Here is an 18,536-nt window from a genome sequence, read left to right as displayed (position 1 = left end):
CGCAGTAGGGTGGGTCCGCCCAAGTCAACGTCAAACCTTTACAAACGACATCACAGACAGCTTCGAGGACATGACATGTAACCAGGTCTTCTCATTGTATGAAGTGCTTTCCAGCAACCTCAAAGAGTGCCCGAGAGCATACATAAGCGGGTACTGCCCTTCAGCAAGTACCCCACGAACGGTTCCACGACGCATCCACCGCTCGATACCCGCAACCAGTAAATGGCCTACCTACGCAGGCCTACAGTATACCAGACACGCCATCGCGGCAGATGCGCTCGCTCTTCCCATATCGATATGAAGATTGACCAGCACCCGAGTTATCCGTACCCCGCACATACCAGCGCCGAAGCACGGAAGTATGACTGAGGCTGTGTGTAGAAGTCGACGTCAGGGAAGGGGGCGAGTCGTTCATCTAGGAACCCTCCTCGCCTTCGGCCTTGTTCTTCTTCTTCTTCTTGCTTGAGCCGAAGTCATTCTTTACTGTAGGAACGGCCGACTGGTGGACGATGAAGCGGGTGTAGCACTCTTCTGGGTCCCACTCAAAGCCCATGAGGTATGGCTTCTCGAACTCGTCGTCTGCCTATAGGAGGGTTAGCTATGCTTTGGCACCAAGATCAAAGGACGCGGTATATAGGAACAGCGACAACGATGCTCGATGGTAAGATCCAATGACAAGGGACACTTACGCGCTTCTTGAACTGCTTGTGGATGGCATCTAGTGCGTCCTTGATGGTTACACCCTTCATGTTCCGTGCGGTAACTTCTAATCCTAGCGGGAAGTGGAGGGCGATGGACTTGAGCTTGGGCTCGGTGAGTGGCATCTTCAAGACTGACGGGTCTTCGACGGTGCTCGGCGACTTGTTGAGCTTCCTGGAAGTACTGCATTAGCACGGTCAAGATATTGGGGCTTCCGGAGCTATCCGGACGACGACGAGCTGGTCTGCATCATGGTCGGATGGCTCGCAACAATGCGATGAGGGGAATCACTTACCAGTTCAGCTTCTGGGTTTCGAGTGCGATCTCGATCTTCTTGCCTTCCTTCTCTGAGGTTCTGTCAGCCCCGCCCGCTGCTCACGCACGACCCCTCATTTGGGCTATCGTCATAAGAGGTACTCACCTAGATCTTCGATGCGGTAGACATCAGCAGCCATGGAGCTGACTCTGCGGTGGCCCTTCTTAGCGGCGCCATCTTGGTGATCGGTCAAAGAGTCGACCTTCTGGAGCGTGTTTTCTGTCTCTGCGGCCATTGTGGTAGGATGCAGTTGCAGTCAAGCTACTGGAAGATTGAAGGGGTTGTAGATGATGAAAGAGCTTGGGAAGCTGCAGAAGGGTTGCCTGGAGCTGTGGATGTGATGTGAGATACGAAAGCACAGTGGAGGCTGTGAGGAAGGAGAGGAAACGAGGGAGGGCGCAGCTTATGAGGGGCTCAGTCTCTCGCCGGCAGGCACAGGAGACGGTCACTTGATCGATCACCACATTGTGGTCCAATCCAATCGGCGTGAGACGTGAATGGTCGGGCCAATGCGGGGAAGGGGAGCATCACCCAGAATGCGGGGAAGGAGCAAACCAACGGTGGAGGCCTGCGTGTCCATCCAACATTGTTGGCCGAAAGAGTTCGAGATAGTGTGGAAGCTAGCAATTGAGCCTCGTTATTCGCACTTTGACCTTCCCAAGTATCTATTGCCGTTATGTTGTTGCTCCGGAACATCAGGCACGGTGGTGAGATAGATCGCGTGACCGACGTCATTGGCCGCTCGGCGCTGGACAAAGCGCGCATCGACGCGTATCATCTCAGCTCCGGGCCCTAATGCGGTCCGAGTGAATCAGAGATCCACTTGATTACTGCAAGGGCTCAAGGTCCACGCGGAGATGCATGTCAGCGTTCTACTGGACTGTTCACTTTCGCGAGATGATCTGGGCTGCCTAGGTACCTAGGTATCCATGTGGACTTTGTAATTACTCACTTGGAAAAGCAATATAGATGCATGATGACTTCGCATTTGACACCGCAACATTGATTGATATATCGCTTGTTGGCTCCGACCGCTATTATCGATGGTATTGTATGATCTGCCTATGAATGCCCAACAATCCTAACGGGCTCGTATAACTCCTCGAGGTACTTCTCCTCCTCCTCAGTCAACTCCTTGCCCCTCGCTGCAAGCGCTTCATCCATCCTGTCTGTGCTGGAGAAGCCGATGATTGGACTTGCGACACGCTTGTTGATCCATGCGAGGGCAACGTGGCTCATTTTCCAGTCATGCTTCTTCGCGATCTCTTCAACGCGAGCAATGATCTCCTTGTCAAGTTCAGTGTTACCAGAGGTTTGGTTACCGGCCTTCTGTTCGCCTTCTGAGCGAGTAGTCGAGCCAAATGCAGAGGGAGGGCGAGCGAGATGGCCACGGCAAAGAGGTGCCCACTGTCAAGCTGTTAGCTAAAGATTGACTTTGTAGTTGAAAGAAAAGCATACCGGGATCAGACCAACACCAGTGTCATTGCAGAACCGGTTCATCTCGCGCTCTTCCTCACGGTAGAGCAGGTTGTAGTGGTTCTGCATGCTGATGAACTTTGTCCAGCCGTTCTTTTCAGCAGTGAACTGCATTTGCGCAAACTGCACTGCCCACATGGAGCTAGCACCGATGTATCGAACTTTCCCACTCTTGACCAGATCGTGCAGCGCCTCCATGGTCTCCTCCAGAGGCGTGTTTGGATCGAAGCGGTGAATCTGCAGAAGATCGATATAGTCCATGTCAAGACGCTTAAGCGACGCATTGACAGCGTTGAAGATGGCCTGCCGTGAGAGACCACCTTGGTTTACATAGTCTTTCAACTGAGGCAGCTCTTTGCCGTACTGGATGGTTCGCAGACCGGGGTCCTCGCCGACGTAGCCAAAGCATTTGGTGAGAATTACTAGCTTATCGCGAGGTAGGTTGTACTTCTTGATGGCCTTGCCAACCAGTTCCTCAGATACACCGTTGGAGTAAACATTGGCTTTATAAGCTGTCAGTAACTGTTGCAAGTACATGACTGCTCTGTCAGTCTTACCTGTATCCCAAGTCGTCAGACCGCGATCGTATGCAGCCTTCAGCAGCGGTAGCGACTCTTCCTCTTCGATGACCCAGGGCTGCCATTTGGAACTTCCAATGCTCATAGCACCCAAGATGGGTACCGAGACCTTGAGACCGCTCTTTCCCAAGCGCTTATATTCAGCCTTGGACTCCTTGAGGAGCCCTTCGATATTGAGCTTGTCCGTCATGGTCGCAAATCAGTAGATCGGTTGCGGATTGGTGTTTAGTGGGGTCCTTGATGTTTCGTAGGGCTGTGGTGGGGCAAGCAACTGAGGTGTGAATAAACCAACAGCTGTATGGGCGACACGGTGCTCATATATTTCGCCATGACGGCACTTTCGCCGTGCCTGCACCACCTGCTTTCCAATCGAGGTTACAATGAGCTGTCATTGTCGGGCTTTGCGGCGATAGCCTCATCATTGTCCCGGTGGTAGATATTACAACGAACAACGATGCGGGGTTCAGGCACGACGAGCCGCCATGGATACGTCATGTGGAAATCCCACATCCGCGGACAGTCCAGCCGCCAAAAGAGGCAGGAGGCGTCTCTTCGTGCATGGATAGAGAGATGGAACCGAATGATCATCAGATTCATGCTTACTCGTAATGTGATCTCATTCATAGTGTGCTAGGCTGGACTCCTCAGGCACGGGCTCACACCATGCAACATCACCAAAGGCCAAAAAGCAGTCGCAGTTGTGTTGAAGTGAGTTTAGATCGTTCATGTCTCTTGGCAAGTACTGATCTTATTGACCTCTCATCACCTCACACTTCATCGTGAATGTGCCGGCGCGATTCCATCAAGTCATGGTGGTATTGTTTGAACATCGTTTTTGATCTTAGACCCCCAGGCGCCAACCGCATATGATGCAGAGAAGTTCATAGATGCTCATTGCCCGTAAAGAAACCCGTACTCCCCAGAACCGTTTACGCGTCCTCAACGATGTTGCCGCGCTCCGACACGTACAGACCGTCCAAGAACTTTCGGATATCCTTGTTGCGGACCTTGCAGATTTGCTGGATATCGGCGGCACCTTGGGAGACGTCCTCGAGCGACTGGGTGATGGTTAGCATTGCTTCGATCCATATTGCGCAGCGGTCCTTACGTTTCCGGACAGCTCGAGCTGATCCTTCTGGTTCTTTGATGCCTCAACCTCAACACCGGGCCTCATGACGACCCTTCGTACGAGCTTCTCGCCGATGAAGTTCCTGATCTCAACCTCCCAGCAGTCGGTCTCCTTGTTCTTGTCCAGGTTGACGTTGATGGGGAAACTGGACATGATGTTAGTCATGTTCAAAGATGTGCAAAGGCCCGCCAAGAGCATGAGCCAATCTGGCGCGCCCAGCGCTCTGGCATCAGCCTCTCGGAGAGCGCTGAAAGTTGTGTCGGATAGAACATGCTCGACGGCGGGCTCGGAAGAGATGTGCGATGGGTGCGACATACTGGGCATATACGTAACGCATCTTGTACTTGTAACCCTTGGTGACACCGATGATTAAGTTGTTCTACTCCAGTCAGCCCAGTCCTTCCTTCCTTGCCAGTATAGACTCGAGGGTGCGCGCGACGTACAATCAGGGTGCGGACAGTGCGGAGGGTGGCGACGCTCTTGCGGGAACCGTGGTGGAGCTCGATCTTGATGAGGTTCTTCTTGGGCTGTTCCAGTCTTAGCATGTGCCCCCGATGCGTTGTGTGTGTTCCAAACGTACGTGCGTGAAGCTGACCGCCAAGTGACCGAGAGACTTTGTGAGCTTGCCCTGTGGAGTGTAAGAATCGGTTCGAGGATCGTAGAGGCTATTGCGGGCGGCTTACGCGAGGGCCTGTTGGATATGTCAGTGTTGTTTCTCTAGGGGTCCTCTACCATGCGCACTCACCCTCAACGAGAACATTTCTGTTCTTGATCTGGACCTTGACGCCCTCGGGGATCTCGAGCTCTTCCTCAGAGTGGCTGTTGCGCAAACGTCAGCATTGGATCCGGAATTTGATGTTTGTTGGCGGAGAAGTTCGGTATAGAGGCGTCCATTGACCGTTCGGAGGCAGGGAAAAACGTGCGATGCGGCGGCTTGGGAGTCGTGATCGAGGGATAGACGTACATGTACTTCATCTTGACGGTTGCTGCGGGTTAGCGGTGTTGTCGAGAAGCTGAGGTCGAATTGTCGAAATTGTGTGGGAGGCAGCGCGGACAAAACGATAGCCGAGCCACCGCTCTAGCCCGCTTTTGTGCGCACTAGTGCCGCCGTCTTCCTCGTCATGTCGAAGAACACCAACTTCCATCCCGACGAGTTGCGACTTTTGCTACCGCGATACCGGACTCAAAATGGCAGACGCAAATCCACACATTGCGCAGACGCTGCTACATCGCGCATTTTCTCCTTCGACTGCAGAATCACACTACCATGAGCGCGTCATAAAGCGCCCCCTCCACGTTCGCGCAACCTCGCCTACGCCGTCTGCACGCGCAGTCCGCCGCCGCGCTCTCAACGAGCGCAAACAAGCCGCCAGGAAGCGCAGCAAGAACCAGCCCCGTCCGCTATCCGCTGCGAAGAAACGTGCATTGTGCCTGAACGAGATACCCAAGGAGCAACAGAAGTATGCCATCTACGACGGATTACACAATTTGTGGGTGGGATACATGCGGGAGGTGCTAGGCCTGAACGACGCTGCGAGGAATGTGCTTGTCACGCCAAACGCAAGTGGGCAACTGCTTGCGACTGCCGACATGCACGGTGCGCTTGTGAGTGTGGTGAGAAGCCGCTGCGTGAGCCGCGTAGGCTTGGAGGGCATCATCGTCCGTGATACGAGATTTACATTCGAGATCATCACGAAGAATAACGCTGTGAAATGTAAGTCCTGTAGGCTAGACTCAGGTAAGTGGTAAGTATCTGACAATCTCAGCTATACCCAAGGAACACACTATCATTCGCTTTGAGTTGCCGCTTCCGGTCGAAGAAGGAAAGGAGCCCATGAAGCCACTGGTCTTTGAGCTCAACGCCGAACAATTCCAGACAAGAGCGGCTGATCGCGCGAACAAGAAGTTCAGGATGCACTACCAGCCCGACATATGAAGAGAGCACATTACCATCTGGTGAAAATTCCGATACCAACCCAGAGACGAGCCCGAGGACCTACGGCTCTCTGGAGTTCATGAGCCGACCGACAGCATTACCGGTCATGCAGTCACTCCAGTATGAGGCTCAGAGACTAGCCAACAAGCGGCCTGCACCAGCAATGCATGTCGTTGTGCGAGATGTGCTCCGAAACGAAGGAGACGATGGGCGGCAAGAGGAATGAGAAGGAATCACACTTCTATCAACACAGATATGGCGAAGAGCCACAAGTCGAAAGACACAGTCAAAGTGGGCATGCAATTATGTCATTGAGTATGGTATCATCCCGATGGCGCTTCAAAGCGCCTCCCGCTAAATGCAATGGTATCATGAACAAACAATCTCTTCATCCGCGTTTCAAAATCTTACACGTTCGTTGCGACCCTTCCAGTCTGGAAGTCCTCGGGCTTGAAGTCTCTCAGCTCGGTCTCCCGTCCACTACTACCACCGTTCATCGAACTGATCTCATCCTTCTCTTTAACAGCCCTGCCCTTGTCCAGTCTGCACCCTGTATAGCTTCTCGGCAGATAACGACCCGGATGCCACACAGCGAACACGACTAGCACAGCAAGTATGGGCGCGGCATCGAACACCCAGAAGCACCATTCGTGACTCTGAAGATAAGCTAGCCCGTAGTTGCGATCGTGTGGTATCTCGATGGTTCGATAGAATGCCCGGCAGGCGATAAGGACGGAGGAGAGATTGATGGTATACCCCAGTTTCCGCCAAAGGTGCAAATCTCCAAGGTCGTGTGCAGCCCAATGCCGGCTAATGTAGAAGTACCGCATGCTGATGATGGAGAAGCTGAGGAAACACAGCAGTTGCATCACCAGACCCATGATGAGGATGATCCGACCAGGCAGCGCTTTCCGTTCCGAAGCAGCAATGGTCCGGTTTCCTTGCGTGTCTTCATCATACTGCCGACTAATCTGACTCGCGCCGACGAGTTGGACGAGGAAACTGAGAAGGTCGAAACACACAAAGTTGGCGGTAATCCACCTAGGGAAGCACCACAGCGTTTTGAAGTTGAGCGCGTGGGTTGGGCAGGAAAACCATACTACGCGACTGAATGCCGTGTAGCATGCTGCAGCCAGGAAGCTGGGTGCGAGCAAGATCATGAGCCATGAGGCGAGGAAGGGCGACTCTCTGTGCTCGTCGTAGGCAGATACTAAGCGGCATATGAAGCCCAGATCGAGCATGATAATGGCGATGATGGCCGCCCAGAAGAAGTACGCCTTGTGGCGGACATATTGGTAAATCGAGTATGTGGAAAGTAACAGGACGACAATTGCGCCTGTTATAGCCAGGGGGTAAGAAGGGTCGTAGATGTAAGGGTTCAGGAAATTTTGGCCTGCGATGTGGTCAGCGACGATGTTGCGTTGCTGAGTAGTAGCAGACGGGGACGAACATACCAACTTGAGCCCGATTTGGCAACCCCATACTCGATCGCGCGTCTAAGACTGCGCTCACGACGTGCATCTTAGCAGACATATCCCGCTCCGCACAGGTCCACCTGTTTAAATCTCCGAGCGTAGTCGTTCGTCGATCACGGCAGCCCCAGTAGTCGTAATGGTCGCTCTTTCGCAAATGCCGATGGCGCGTCGCTCATGTCCCAGTCGCGGTCGCAGTGATGGTAACGCCACAACGTCGTGGTACAGCAACCTCGTCGCAAAAGGGCATGCTCGAACACCAGGGAAAAGAGCCAGCGGAGAAGCGACCCAGATAACAAAAGGCGGCGGTAACGCACGTTTTACCCAAGCCACGCCCGCCTGCGTTCTCCGCTTGCTAAGAGCGCTCAAGGCCTTGGCGGTCCCTGGCCCTTTCCACTCCGCACGCACTGCGCGTCTCCTTTCCTCCAGCTCCCACGTCCCCAGTCCGTCTCACATGTGCTGGCTAGGTAGGGCCGGGTAACCCGCGACACTTACGTCTTTAATGCGAGACGGGAGACGGATAAGGCGGGTATACACACCATGCAACGCAGTGCCGCGCGCACTACTGCTACCGACCCAGGTACATCTCCCTTTGATATTAACTCGGTACACACACGTAGTCGTACCTCGCTCTTTCACGGTTGCACCCTCGAACGAAAGGCCCGGGAGCAAGCACACGCGTCAGGAATTACCACATGATCCGCCGGCGTGGCCTTGGCAAACCAACGAAAGCCATGGCGTGTGTCGCTGCCAATGTGTTGGCAATGAGGCCGCTCGCCGAAGTAGCCGCACGCCGGGACTTCGCGTCTTACCAGACCCTACGGCGTGGTGTTGAGGCGTCGTCCAAGTGTCTTTGTGGTGTATAGTCGTCGCGGCCAAGTAATATCCCGATGCAAACGTGAGCCGTGGCATTTCTTCGTTGCGCGATATTATCGGCGGATCGTTCGGCCTTGGGCTACGTGCCTGGTTTCTGTGTTGTGGTGTTATCCTGGCTAAAGGCCAGCGAGTACGTTCTTGTGAAACTGAGGCGTCCAGGTGTGGCGCAGGCACGCCAAACATGGGCACAGGCGCGTCCTTGTGGCCTGCGCAAGCGCAGAAGGCACTACCTTTCGCGATGAACGCCACTTGTTTAGGATCGAGAAAGTTCTAGGTGTGTAGCCTAAGTTTATTGAGATGCACCGTATCTTGTCACCGATTTCACGATAGATTACGTATTATGAGGGAACCTTGGCAAAACTGGAGAAACATCGTGAATTTCCCCCTTGAGATCTTAGTTTTCGAGCCAAACCTTGAATCACCCTAAGCAGCTGGGTACAAGACCCGACCAAAGTATCTCGAACTACCGTTTCATCACATCATCTCCACGAGAATTTATCGGCTTGCCTTCGCCTACCCGTCTACTCATCGTCAAACTCGTCGTCGGAAGCGATCTTATCCGCACTCTCCTTGTTCGAGCCATCAATCTCAGCCTCGTCCTCGTCATCATCGAGACCCATGCCCTTCTTCAACCAGCGCACTTCCTTGGGCTTCCGCTCCATCCAGAGCTCGTTCGGGATCCAGGTATAGAAGCTGCACATGGTCTCCTTGATGTCGTCGAGAATGGTCATGCCGCCGGTGAGGTGCATGATGTTGGCGTCCATCTTCAGACCCACGAAACAGTCCTTGATGATGTCTTCCTCGATCCAGAATTCGTACTCTTTGCCGTCGCCAGCTTTGCGCGGCTTGCCGTTGGGATACTTGCTGTTGTCCTTGGGTAGGTCCCACTCATCACAGTCATCCGTGTACCAGGTCTTGCACAGGAGCTTGCCGAGAGGTTCAAGCTGGCCGAGCTTATGTTTGAAGAGCTTGCTCTGCTCTGCATATGCGGACTTCGTGTCGTCGTCAGGGAGTTGAACGGCGGTGACCTCAAGATAGGCAGTCTCTTTGCTGAGAACCTGCAGATCTCCAGACTCGAACATATCGTACTGCGCATCCGAGCCCAGAACCGCGATGCCAGTACCGAACTTGACCCTGGCCTCTTCCTTCCGGATACCGATCTCGGAAACAGTCAGGCCTTCCTTCTTGAGGTCCTCAGCCCACGACTTGTCGCCAGTATATATGTCGGCCTGAGCGCCACCGAAGACAACGCTAGCGGACTTGTTGAAGTCTCCGGGTAGGGCAAGACCTACGGAGTTGACCTTGGGAAGCTCCCGCTCGGCCTGGTCACAGATTTGGAGCGCAGTGGCAAGCTGATCGTCGAACTCGGGGCAGACACGATGAAAGCGAAGATATCTGAAGAAAGAGCGGGGCACTTGACAAGCGTTCTTGATGGCGTGCGAAGCATAGCCGTAGTGGGCAGGGTACCAAGATGATCTGTCATAGTCAACATCGCGTCAGGCAAGGTTGGGGTGGTAGGCTTACAGGAAAGCTTTGCAGATAGCTACAAAGTCAACAACCCACCGCTTCTCATCGGACCGGTCCCAGGGTACGTTGTGGATGGCGAGGGCCCTCGCAATCTCCTCAGCACCCATCTCCTTCATGTCATGCTTGGAGATCCCTTGGTACTGGCGAGGACCGGACTCTACTCCACCAAAGCGCATGAGCTTGTTGAAGACATGTGCGTACATCTCATGCATGCGACGCTTTTGCTTGAAGCGCTGGATGGCAATCTCGATGCGCTCAACGAACGACTTATCTGGAGCGTACATTTCCTCTTCCTCGGCGGCTTCGTCAGGAGTGAGAGTAGGCTCCATGTACGCCTTTTCAAATCCGGTAGCCTTCAGCATGTTCTTGGACACTCCTTCAGGGTGCTTGATCTTGGCCTGAGGGAGTAGTGGTACTGGGTACTGGGCGGGCTGCTGAGCTTTGGCCTTCCGTGATCCTGGGGCATAGGCGATGTCGTTATCGTCGTCGGCATCGAAGTAATCTGGATCCAGAATGCACTTCCCGGTTAGAGGAACCTTGCGCTTGATGGTCTTTCCGTCAGCAGAAACTTCCAAGAAGGCGCTCAGTCGAAGAGCCGCAGAAACTAGGGACTTGGGCTTGTATTTTCGCATCTTTTGAAAACCACAGATGCGACTGACGGAGACGGGGATGTTCTCACGCCCGCCACAGCACTGTAACATGTGCTTGTCGGTAGGGAGATTTTCATCGGAAAAGTAGAACTCCACCTTGAAGAACGATTAGTTGATCTGAAAAACTTACCGCGAGACTGGGGACTGGGAAACGTACTTGACGACGGATCTCTGCCCCATCTGGGTGGTCCAGCACAGTGCTGGTGACTTGAGAAGTGGCAGTGATGTTGGTGGAGGCTCCATTGGGAGGTCCGACGTGCACAGAAGGTGCTGCAATTGCGGTTGCCATGGTTGCTACTCTCTGTATTGAGGTTTGGGGATATCAAGAGCGGACTAAAAGAGACTTGAGGTTATAGAGGGTGATGTAGAGAGGATTGGGCATGAGAAGTCGGCGCGCTAGTAAGGCAGCGGCAAACGATGCTTCGCGGGTGATTGCGTTGGCCCTGGGGGTGAGAGAGCGCGACTACCTCGTGTTGGTGGTCGCAGCTTCGCATTCTGGACATTTCGCTCATACAAACGCCTCATACGGTGAGTGCATCACCAGCGATTTGATGGATGCAGCACCACGGTGAGAAGTCGACTTGTTCATTGCGACGCATGCGACCTTTCTTCGGGCATGCGGCTACGAAACTTGAGTGAGATCATGTCTGCAATAAAATTTCATATTGTGCCCGGCAATAGAGTCGTGTAGAAGACATGCAAGTCATACACTCACACTCACGCTACTGGATGATACTCAGCACACGAATAATGAATTTGGTGATGACAGCATTGGCTGACTCGTGACGGAGGACCCTGAAACACCCGTGGGGCCAGCCCGCCATGTATCTTCCACCTAAACACTAACCACGAGTACAATCACACTGATATCCCGACCAAACCCTCCATACAGACCAAGAAACATGGCGTCCAAACAATATGACGCGTCGAAACTCGTAGCATATGGCAGTGCTGCTGCTGGCCAGTAAGTCTCCACTGGCTGCCTGTCAGCCTCGTGTACCAGACTAACACAACACCAGCGACGGCGTGCTCAGCGACCCATCCGGCGGCGTAGTAGTAAAACCATGCACCCTCGCTGAAATTGACTTCTACGAATCCCTCGCCGACCACCCAGACCTCGCGCGCCATCTCCCCACCTTCATGGGCCAGCTCTCCCTCTCAGCCGACCAGACCGCCGCTACCGAGTCCGTCGAAAGCGGCACCATACAGACAGCCGACGGCACAATTGAGCGCCTACATGGCAAGAAGCTCGCGACCGATCTTCACATAGTACTAGAGAACATTACACACGGCTTCAAGAAGCCGAATGTTCTGGATCTGAAGCTTGGCGCGCAGTTGTGGGACGAGGCTGCGAAGCCGGAAAAGAGAGCGCGGCTAGATGCTGTGAGCAAAGAGACTACAAGCGGCAGCCTGGGTTTCCGGATAGCAGGCATGCGCACATACAAGGGAGCTGAGGTACCTGAGGTTCCGGAAGATCTCAAGGAGTATGTTGAGACGGATCGGGAGGGCGGCTATTGGGTGTACAACAAGATGTATGGACGCAAATTTAGTGCCGAAGATGTTAGTGAGGGTTTCACAGACTACATTTTCCCCGGCGCCAAGTCAGAAGCGGAGCTTGATCGGGCGAGGGAGGTGCTCGCTTACTTTTTGGGCGAGGTGAAGGACATTCAAGAAGTCTTCGAAAGCAAAGAGAGCAGGATGTACAGCGCAAGCATACTATTGGTCTATGAGGGCGATGTAGACGAGTATGCGAACACCAAGCAGAAGCTACGTTCTGCGCATCCCGAAGACGAGGATGAGGAGGATGAGGAGACTGTGCCCAAGCTGGCCGAAGTCAAGATGATTGACTTTGCACATGCGACGTGGACACCAGGGCAAGGGCCGGACGAGAACGCGCTGCAGGGTATGAGGAGCACGGCAAAGATATTGAAGGAATTGTTGGACAAGGCGCAACACGACTAGTTCTTGTTTTGGGAGCCTAGAATCTAGACGATGTATACCCAGAAGCACAGCTTGATACTATTACCCAGTCTAACTATTCCCTAGTAGTGTGTCATCCCAGTTTCCGACCCCTCCCATCAGTGACTCAAAAAATGCTGCGTCTACACCTTGAAGCGCCCAATCGTCCGTTCCGGCAGCCCAACCTGGATAATATTGCGACGTGTCGAAAATATCATCAGAAAGTGCTAGTGGTGGCTGTATCGACTGAGGGTGCTGCGTGCCAGAGTCCGGTACCAGCAGAGTGGATGCCGGATTGCCGTTAACATCCTGACCGAAGGAAGCCATGTTGTCATCGACACCCACTGGGTTCGAAGAAGAGGGCACATCAAGCATTGCCGCAGTAGAAGTCTGGGAACCTGGCCATTGCTTTGTGATGCCGTTCGCACCAATCTTGATGATCCCAAAATATGGAATCGAGAGCTGAAACTGTTCGCCGCAGCCCTCTTCAAGCCGAGTGACCGTGCTCTCGCTGCTGTGACTGAATCCACGCGCGGCGTCACTTTCAATCAGCAGCAAGTTGCGAAGTTGCTCAGCGCTCTTGCCCGTGAGGGGATCGTTCGTCTGTGTCTCGACGAGTTCCAGCTTTTCGACAAGTTGCTCCACCATCGCGCGATCACCGGGTCGCTGGTGAACTAGAAAACTTTGATCCTTCCAGCGCCTGCTGTCTATGTGCGCGATCAGTATTGTCATGCCCGCCATTAGCGCAAAGAAGTCGGCTGTATGGCACGATTGGGTAGAGATGGGCCGGAAATTGTGAAATGCGACGAATCTTGTGAGGATCTCTCTGGCCGCGTTGATGCAGGTGATCTTGGCGTACATGTGGAAGTCAGATCCTGTGGCGCAGCGTATGAGAAACGGCAGATGGAGAAGATGAAGCAGATTGTACTGGTAGATCTGACTTCGAAGTCGCATTAGTTCCTCAAAAGTCTCTCTTGCATTTGGTTGGAGACCAGTGAAACTGGGCGCGAGCCAGTACTTGTCTGGAACTGATGCCGCGACGTTCTGGAGGTCGCGGTCTATTTTACGGGTAGCTTCGATATTATGGTGTGGGTCTCCTCGGTTGCGGTCAACGATGCCACATGCAACGAGTGTATGTGCTCGGTCTATTCGACAGCTTATACTGGTCCCAGGAATGGAGTTCTCCACGCTCATCTTTTGGCCCCCATGAGGTAGACCAAGCATCAGGCTAAGATAGCTGTCCATATGAACAATCCGGAACCAAAGGAATTTAGGGTCCACCCTGTGCTTGCTCTCCAGATACTTGACAGGCGGAGGGTTAGATGTATCCAGTCTCATCAGCTGCGCAAACACCATGGCTCTTCTGAAAGCGATCCAAGCTCGCCGGAGGTTGCCGGCGTTGGATTGGAAGGTGGCTTCGTAAACGATGCACTCTAGTCCTTCGATGCAGCCTATCAGATGATCTTTGGTGACGACCAAACGAACAACTGTTTCCACCAAGCGATTGGCGAGGACGCCTGGATCCCCCGAGATGCAATCGCCCTTGTTACACCGAAAGTACTGTAGCATAAGGGCGAGGATGAGCATATGCCTAGCGATCAGAACCGGAGGTGTACGCGAATGGTCAGGAATTGTAGCCAGATCGTCGGCAATGCCCAATGATTCGTTTTGTGAGGGGTCGATGGATGTCGTGAGACATTGGTAGCTGTACAAGGTCGCGTTGCGATCGGTCTTGCACAAGAGCTCCAGATCTTGTTGCGGTGGATACGCTCGACGTAGGGCGGACGATGTGCTCTCGCCGTCTTCCGTTTGTAGAGGAGGTTGGTCCGGTGTCAGCGCGGCTGAGCTAGGTGTTGGAAGCTGCACATGGCTGATTGTTGCGTCGTCTCCTGGATTTTCCGATCGCGCAAGCAATGCTTCTGCCCTTTGCAAGCGTTGGAAAAGCTGCTCATATGGTATATCAGGAGGATTGGCTATATTGTTTGAGCCTCTAGTAGGATGCAGCAATGAAGCTTCTTGACTGCCATCGACGCCCTCAAGGAATTCCTCTTCCGGCTGAGTCTGGAGAACGCATGGCACCTTCCGACGGCGACATGCTACACATGTGGTGTCAGACGTCGCATCGAATGTGCATTTGACCTTTCGCTTCTTGCAATGCCAGCAGCTTGTTGTTCCTTTACGAAGTTTGCGCCGCTTGCTGTGAGGCTCGAAGTTGGTGGTGTCGGCGTCATTGACGGATGATCCCGGTGAGCCTTCCATGGCTGGTGACAGTAGCCTGAGTTGAGGGCACGGTACCTCCTCTCGAGCAAAGCGACCAAACGTGTGGCACGCTTGGATCTAGTGAATTTGTTGCTGGCATCGTATCATAAACAGATGCGATGATGGTGACATGGGGAGGAGTTAGTAACTTAGGGGCGAAAGGAAAAGAGTGAGGGCAATCACCGAGACCTCGGCGGAAGGTTCTCCGCCGAACACATCCTTCAGGCATCAGCAAGGCCACCAGCCAGCCACCACATCATGGAGTCGATGCGCAACGGACTTTCTTTGGTTCGGCCAGAAAGCGGCCGCGTTTGGATTACAGTTCTATGGTTCCTTCTGTCATTACAAGATTAGACAACACACATGCCTCAAGCGTGTCAAGCCGATGCATGTCCGAGTGTCGCCAAAAATGAAACTTCCCTCTAGGTACAATCTACGTATCTCAAGCACAACTCTAGCAATAGCGTCGCATTGGTCGCAAGTGCGGGCAATCTGTCGTGTAGCCCTACCCAGATATAGCGCGTGTGATCTACGCAGCTCCAGCCTGCACCTTTTCCATGTTCAGCTTCTTGAAGGGTACCAATACAGCAGCCACGGCAGCTGCACCAGCCAAAGCTGTCGCAATAGCGAGCGCGACCTTGATGCCCGCCATGTATGCGACCACTATGCCTGCTATGTCTTCTGCAGCGAAATTGTCCCGAAGCTGAGTCGCTCCGGATCCGACTACTGCCAGCGGATTCACGTTCGGTGCTGTGCTCGCAAGCGTGTTGATCATGCGATTGACAAATCCAGACTGAGCCGCAGTCAACGAGAATGCACCGCCGATGGTTTGAAAAACTGCGATGTGTTAGTTAAATCCACATAAAAAGAGCTGATTTGCATACAAAAGATCGTTGCCGTCGCTGAAGACATGTCCTCTGCCCTTGCATTGGCCTGACCAGTGTTGATGGCCATTTGAAAGCCCAGACCGACTGCGATGCCGTAAAAGGCCTGATAGCCAATCCATTTACCCAGCCCAGTACCAATGTCGAACGTATACATTAGACCGGTAGCGATAGTCGCTAGAAAGGCACCGCCAATCATGAAAGGTGCAGCATAACCTGTCTTTGAGACAACGCCGCCACTGACGATGCTACCCAACACCATCGCGAGGACCAGTGGAAGGTTCAACACACCCGAATTGATTGCGCTGCGGTTGTCGACGCTCTGAAAATAGAGGGGTAGGTAGTACAGCAGGACGAGATATGATGATGAGAAGAAGAAGATGAAGGCAGATGGCTGCCATAGTGTTCGCTCGCGGAGAAGCCGGGGTGGAAGCATCGAACGCTCGCCGTTGAAGATCTCCCATGTGATGAAGGTAATCGCAATAACGACGAAGCCTACCAAGAGGCCGATGACGTAGCTGCTGTTCCAAGGTCGCTTCTGGCCGCCATTTTCGAATGCTAAGATGTACGTAACGATGCCGCCCATGACGAGAGCAATGCCGAAAGGATCCATTTGCAAGAACTTTTCCTTCCAAGTCGCTTGGGTGATAACAGCTTGTGGTGGAGTCTTGTAAGTGAACAGGATCAGTGCTGCAGAGGCGCCGCCAATAGGAAGGTTGATGTAGAAGCTGTATCATGATTAGCATGTGAGCGGAACAGTCATGAGGAAACATGAACCTACCACCATCGCCAGCTCACTGTGTCTGCGAAGACTCCTCCCAAAAGCGGACCGACGACGCTAGAAAGGCCATATACAGCACCAACAATCCCCATTAGAGCTGGTCGCCGTTTAGGCTCTGCCGCGAACGCCGCCATAGTGAACGCCCCAGTTACTACGCCGGCGGAGCCGACACCAGCGATTGCGCGGCCAACGACGAAAGTTATAGAATCTGGAGCGACGGCGCAGATCAAGCTTCCCATTTCAAAGACGAAGATGGCACCTAGGAAGGACCACTTGAGTGGGAAGTAGCGGTAGAACTTGCCAGACATGGACTGGAAACCGCCGAACGTCATGAAATACGCGGAACCATACTAAGACATGTTAGTATTAAAGCACTCGAGTAGCCAGAGCGAGAGTGTAAAAGCTCACCCATGAAACCATGTTAAGACCTCCAAATTCGTCTGTGATCTTAGGAATGGCTGTTCCAAGAATTGTCATGTCCAGGGCTGTAAGAAAGACTGCGCAGAGTATGGCAATCAATATGGGCACCAGCAGTATGCCACTCGGATATTCTTCTTTGACATCATCGGGCTTCTCGTCTTGTTCAGATATGACATCTTCCTCGATGCCTTGGTTGTTCTGCTGCTGCGTCTTCTCATCAGCGATGTTTTTTGGTTTCATGACGCCACCAGCCGATTGTGCTGTTGCATCGAATGCGATCGAGGTGTGGAAGTTGTGTTCGTTCATGGTGTGCATCTGGAGTCGGTACTAAGGACGATGTTGGCGGGAGTGTTAATGGGACAATTTGCAGCGGTAAAGGAGAGTGGAAGAAGTGCTACACATATACTGATGTACGAACGAATGCATGATTCGGTTGTTCGAGCAAAGCTCCGATTTCTTTGGCTGAGTAAATGTTCGTCGGAGGGCGAATGGAGGGCGAGCGCTTGGCACATGCTTCCGCCGAAGGTTTCGGCGGAAGCGATCTGCAGCCTACATTAACATAGAAACACGCAAAACAAGTAGCCTAACGTTAACGTAGGCTCTAGACCTATTTAGTCTTCTTTTCTTTTGTATAAGGTGCTTGTGTAAGGCGGCCCTGCTAGTCGGATGCCGACGTCAGGAGCTTGTGAGGTCCCCCAACACGGCATGCGCAAAGAAGATCTTCTCATGGACGGCTTCCGACGTCCAATGTGCGTTGCTGTCCAAGGTTTGGTCTGTAATCGTGATGCACGCCCAAGAATCGTTCAACAGCGGAACTGAGTGGCGCGCACTGTTATCGCAGTAAGTAATCAGACACATGTTTTGTAAGAGAGGTAGTGCATTGCGGGTTGCTATTTGTGATTAGTCAGCGCTTCATTAAGATTCGGGATGCCACCTCTTCCTCTTCACACATCTACCCTTCCACGATACAATGTCGCCAGATCTCCGTTCAAAGATACTTCTTCCGCTTTACATTTACCCCCATCCGGGTGCATGGGATCCTCTCTATACAGCGTAGTGTTTCCTTCACCGCTAACACGAAGTCTCACTGACGTCTCTCAGCATCGCCGCGGCGCTGGATGTTCAGTTTCTGGTAATCGTCAATCCAAACAGCGGACCGGGTGCTGCACCGTGGTGGCCGAATGAGGACTATCTCCGGGAGATACCGCGGCTAAATGCATTGCCGAACGTCACCACCCTGGGCTACGTGCGTACAACCTATTGCAAACGGCCTGTTCAAGACATCCTTGATGATATCGAATCGTATGATAGAAGAGGTCGAGAGAACAGTGGGTATAGAGTGGACGGCATCTTCCTTGATGAAACAGTGAATTTGTACTCGGAGGAAGTCAAGAGCTACCTCGACACCGTTGATCGCAGAGCGCATGTCCTTGCTGGCGTCGCGGAGGAGAGAATGGCAAGTCTTCATTTATCCATGCTGGACGGATGAGAGTTACCCAAGCTGACTAGGCCAAGATCATTCATAATCCTGGCACAGCAGTCAGTACTGAGCTTGCGACTCCGGGACCAGAGGT

The 18,536-nt window shown here is 53.1% G+C and overlaps 9 protein-coding genes across 9 annotated transcripts; 2 read left to right on the top strand and 7 right to left on the bottom strand.

Moving 5' to 3' along the window:
- Positions 1-415: 415 nt before the first annotated feature.
- On the bottom strand, positions 416-1,250 carry J4E87_005983 (uncharacterized protein; the record flags this gene model as incomplete). Its single annotated transcript, XM_049377588.1, has 4 exons — positions 416-583; positions 690-873; positions 995-1,046; positions 1,121-1,250. 4 exons carry the CDS (start codon positions 1,248-1,250, stop codon positions 416-418), a joined length of 534 nt encoding a protein of 177 aa, XP_049232629.1.
- An 827-nt stretch (positions 1,251-2,077) lies between these two features.
- On the bottom strand, positions 2,078-3,259 carry J4E87_005982 (uncharacterized protein; the record flags this gene model as incomplete). The annotated part of the gene is made up of 3 exons (XM_049377587.1): positions 2,078-2,422; positions 2,474-2,994; positions 3,049-3,259. 3 exons carry the CDS (start codon positions 3,257-3,259, stop codon positions 2,078-2,080), a joined length of 1,077 nt encoding a protein of 358 aa, XP_049232628.1.
- Positions 3,260-3,998: 739 nt separating this feature from the next.
- On the bottom strand, positions 3,999-5,173 carry RPL9B (60S ribosomal protein L9B; the record flags this gene model as incomplete). The annotated part of the gene is made up of 8 exons (XM_049377586.1): positions 3,999-4,127; positions 4,178-4,343; positions 4,516-4,577; positions 4,642-4,725; positions 4,779-4,826; positions 4,882-4,889; positions 4,944-5,017; positions 5,163-5,173. The coding sequence occupies 8 exons, from the start codon at positions 5,171-5,173 to the stop codon at positions 3,999-4,001; spliced, it is 582 nt and encodes a 193-aa protein (XP_049232627.1).
- Positions 5,174-5,386: 213 nt separating this feature from the next.
- Positions 5,387-6,134, top strand: J4E87_005980 (uncharacterized protein; the record flags this gene model as incomplete). Its single annotated transcript, XM_049377585.1, has 2 exons — positions 5,387-5,912; positions 5,965-6,134. The coding sequence occupies 2 exons, from the start codon at positions 5,387-5,389 to the stop codon at positions 6,132-6,134; spliced, it is 696 nt and encodes a 231-aa protein (XP_049232626.1).
- Positions 6,135-6,541: 407 nt separating this feature from the next.
- On the bottom strand, positions 6,542-7,616 carry J4E87_005979 (uncharacterized protein; the record flags this gene model as incomplete). Its single annotated transcript, XM_049377584.1, has 2 exons — positions 6,542-7,527; positions 7,589-7,616. The coding sequence occupies 2 exons, from the start codon at positions 7,614-7,616 to the stop codon at positions 6,542-6,544; spliced, it is 1,014 nt and encodes a 337-aa protein (XP_049232625.1).
- Positions 7,617-9,003: 1,387 nt separating this feature from the next.
- J4E87_005978 (uncharacterized protein) lies at positions 9,004-10,948 on the bottom strand (the record flags this gene model as incomplete). Its single annotated transcript, XM_049377583.1, has 3 exons — positions 9,004-9,958; positions 10,007-10,755; positions 10,817-10,948. 3 exons carry the CDS (start codon positions 10,946-10,948, stop codon positions 9,004-9,006), a joined length of 1,836 nt encoding a protein of 611 aa, XP_049232624.1.
- Positions 10,949-11,561: 613 nt separating this feature from the next.
- Positions 11,562-12,621, top strand: J4E87_005977 (uncharacterized protein; the record flags this gene model as incomplete). Its single annotated transcript, XM_049377582.1, has 2 exons — positions 11,562-11,623; positions 11,679-12,621. The coding sequence occupies 2 exons, from the start codon at positions 11,562-11,564 to the stop codon at positions 12,619-12,621; spliced, it is 1,005 nt and encodes a 334-aa protein (XP_049232623.1).
- A 69-nt stretch (positions 12,622-12,690) lies between these two features.
- J4E87_005976 (uncharacterized protein) lies at positions 12,691-14,877 on the bottom strand (the record flags this gene model as incomplete). The annotated part of the gene is made up of 1 exon (XM_049377581.1): positions 12,691-14,877. The coding sequence occupies one exon, from the start codon at positions 14,875-14,877 to the stop codon at positions 12,691-12,693; it is 2,187 nt and encodes a 728-aa protein (XP_049232622.1).
- Positions 14,878-15,406: 529 nt separating this feature from the next.
- On the bottom strand, positions 15,407-17,268 carry J4E87_005975 (uncharacterized protein; the record flags this gene model as incomplete). Its single annotated transcript, XM_049377580.1, has 4 exons — positions 15,407-15,714; positions 15,762-16,489; positions 16,669-16,892; positions 16,951-17,268. The coding sequence occupies 4 exons, from the start codon at positions 17,266-17,268 to the stop codon at positions 15,407-15,409; spliced, it is 1,578 nt and encodes a 525-aa protein (XP_049232621.1).
- Positions 17,269-18,536: the final 1,268 nt, after the last annotated feature.

This window comes from Alternaria ethzedia (genome assembly GCF_023757985.1).
Source record: "Alternaria ethzedia strain BMP 0044 chromosome Unknown scaffold_13, whole genome shotgun sequence".
NCBI classification, from domain to species: Eukaryota; Fungi; Ascomycota; class Dothideomycetes; order Pleosporales; family Pleosporaceae; genus Alternaria; species Alternaria ethzedia.
Note: the sequence above shows the minus strand (reverse complement) of the source record. Positions and strands in the feature narration are given on the sequence as shown.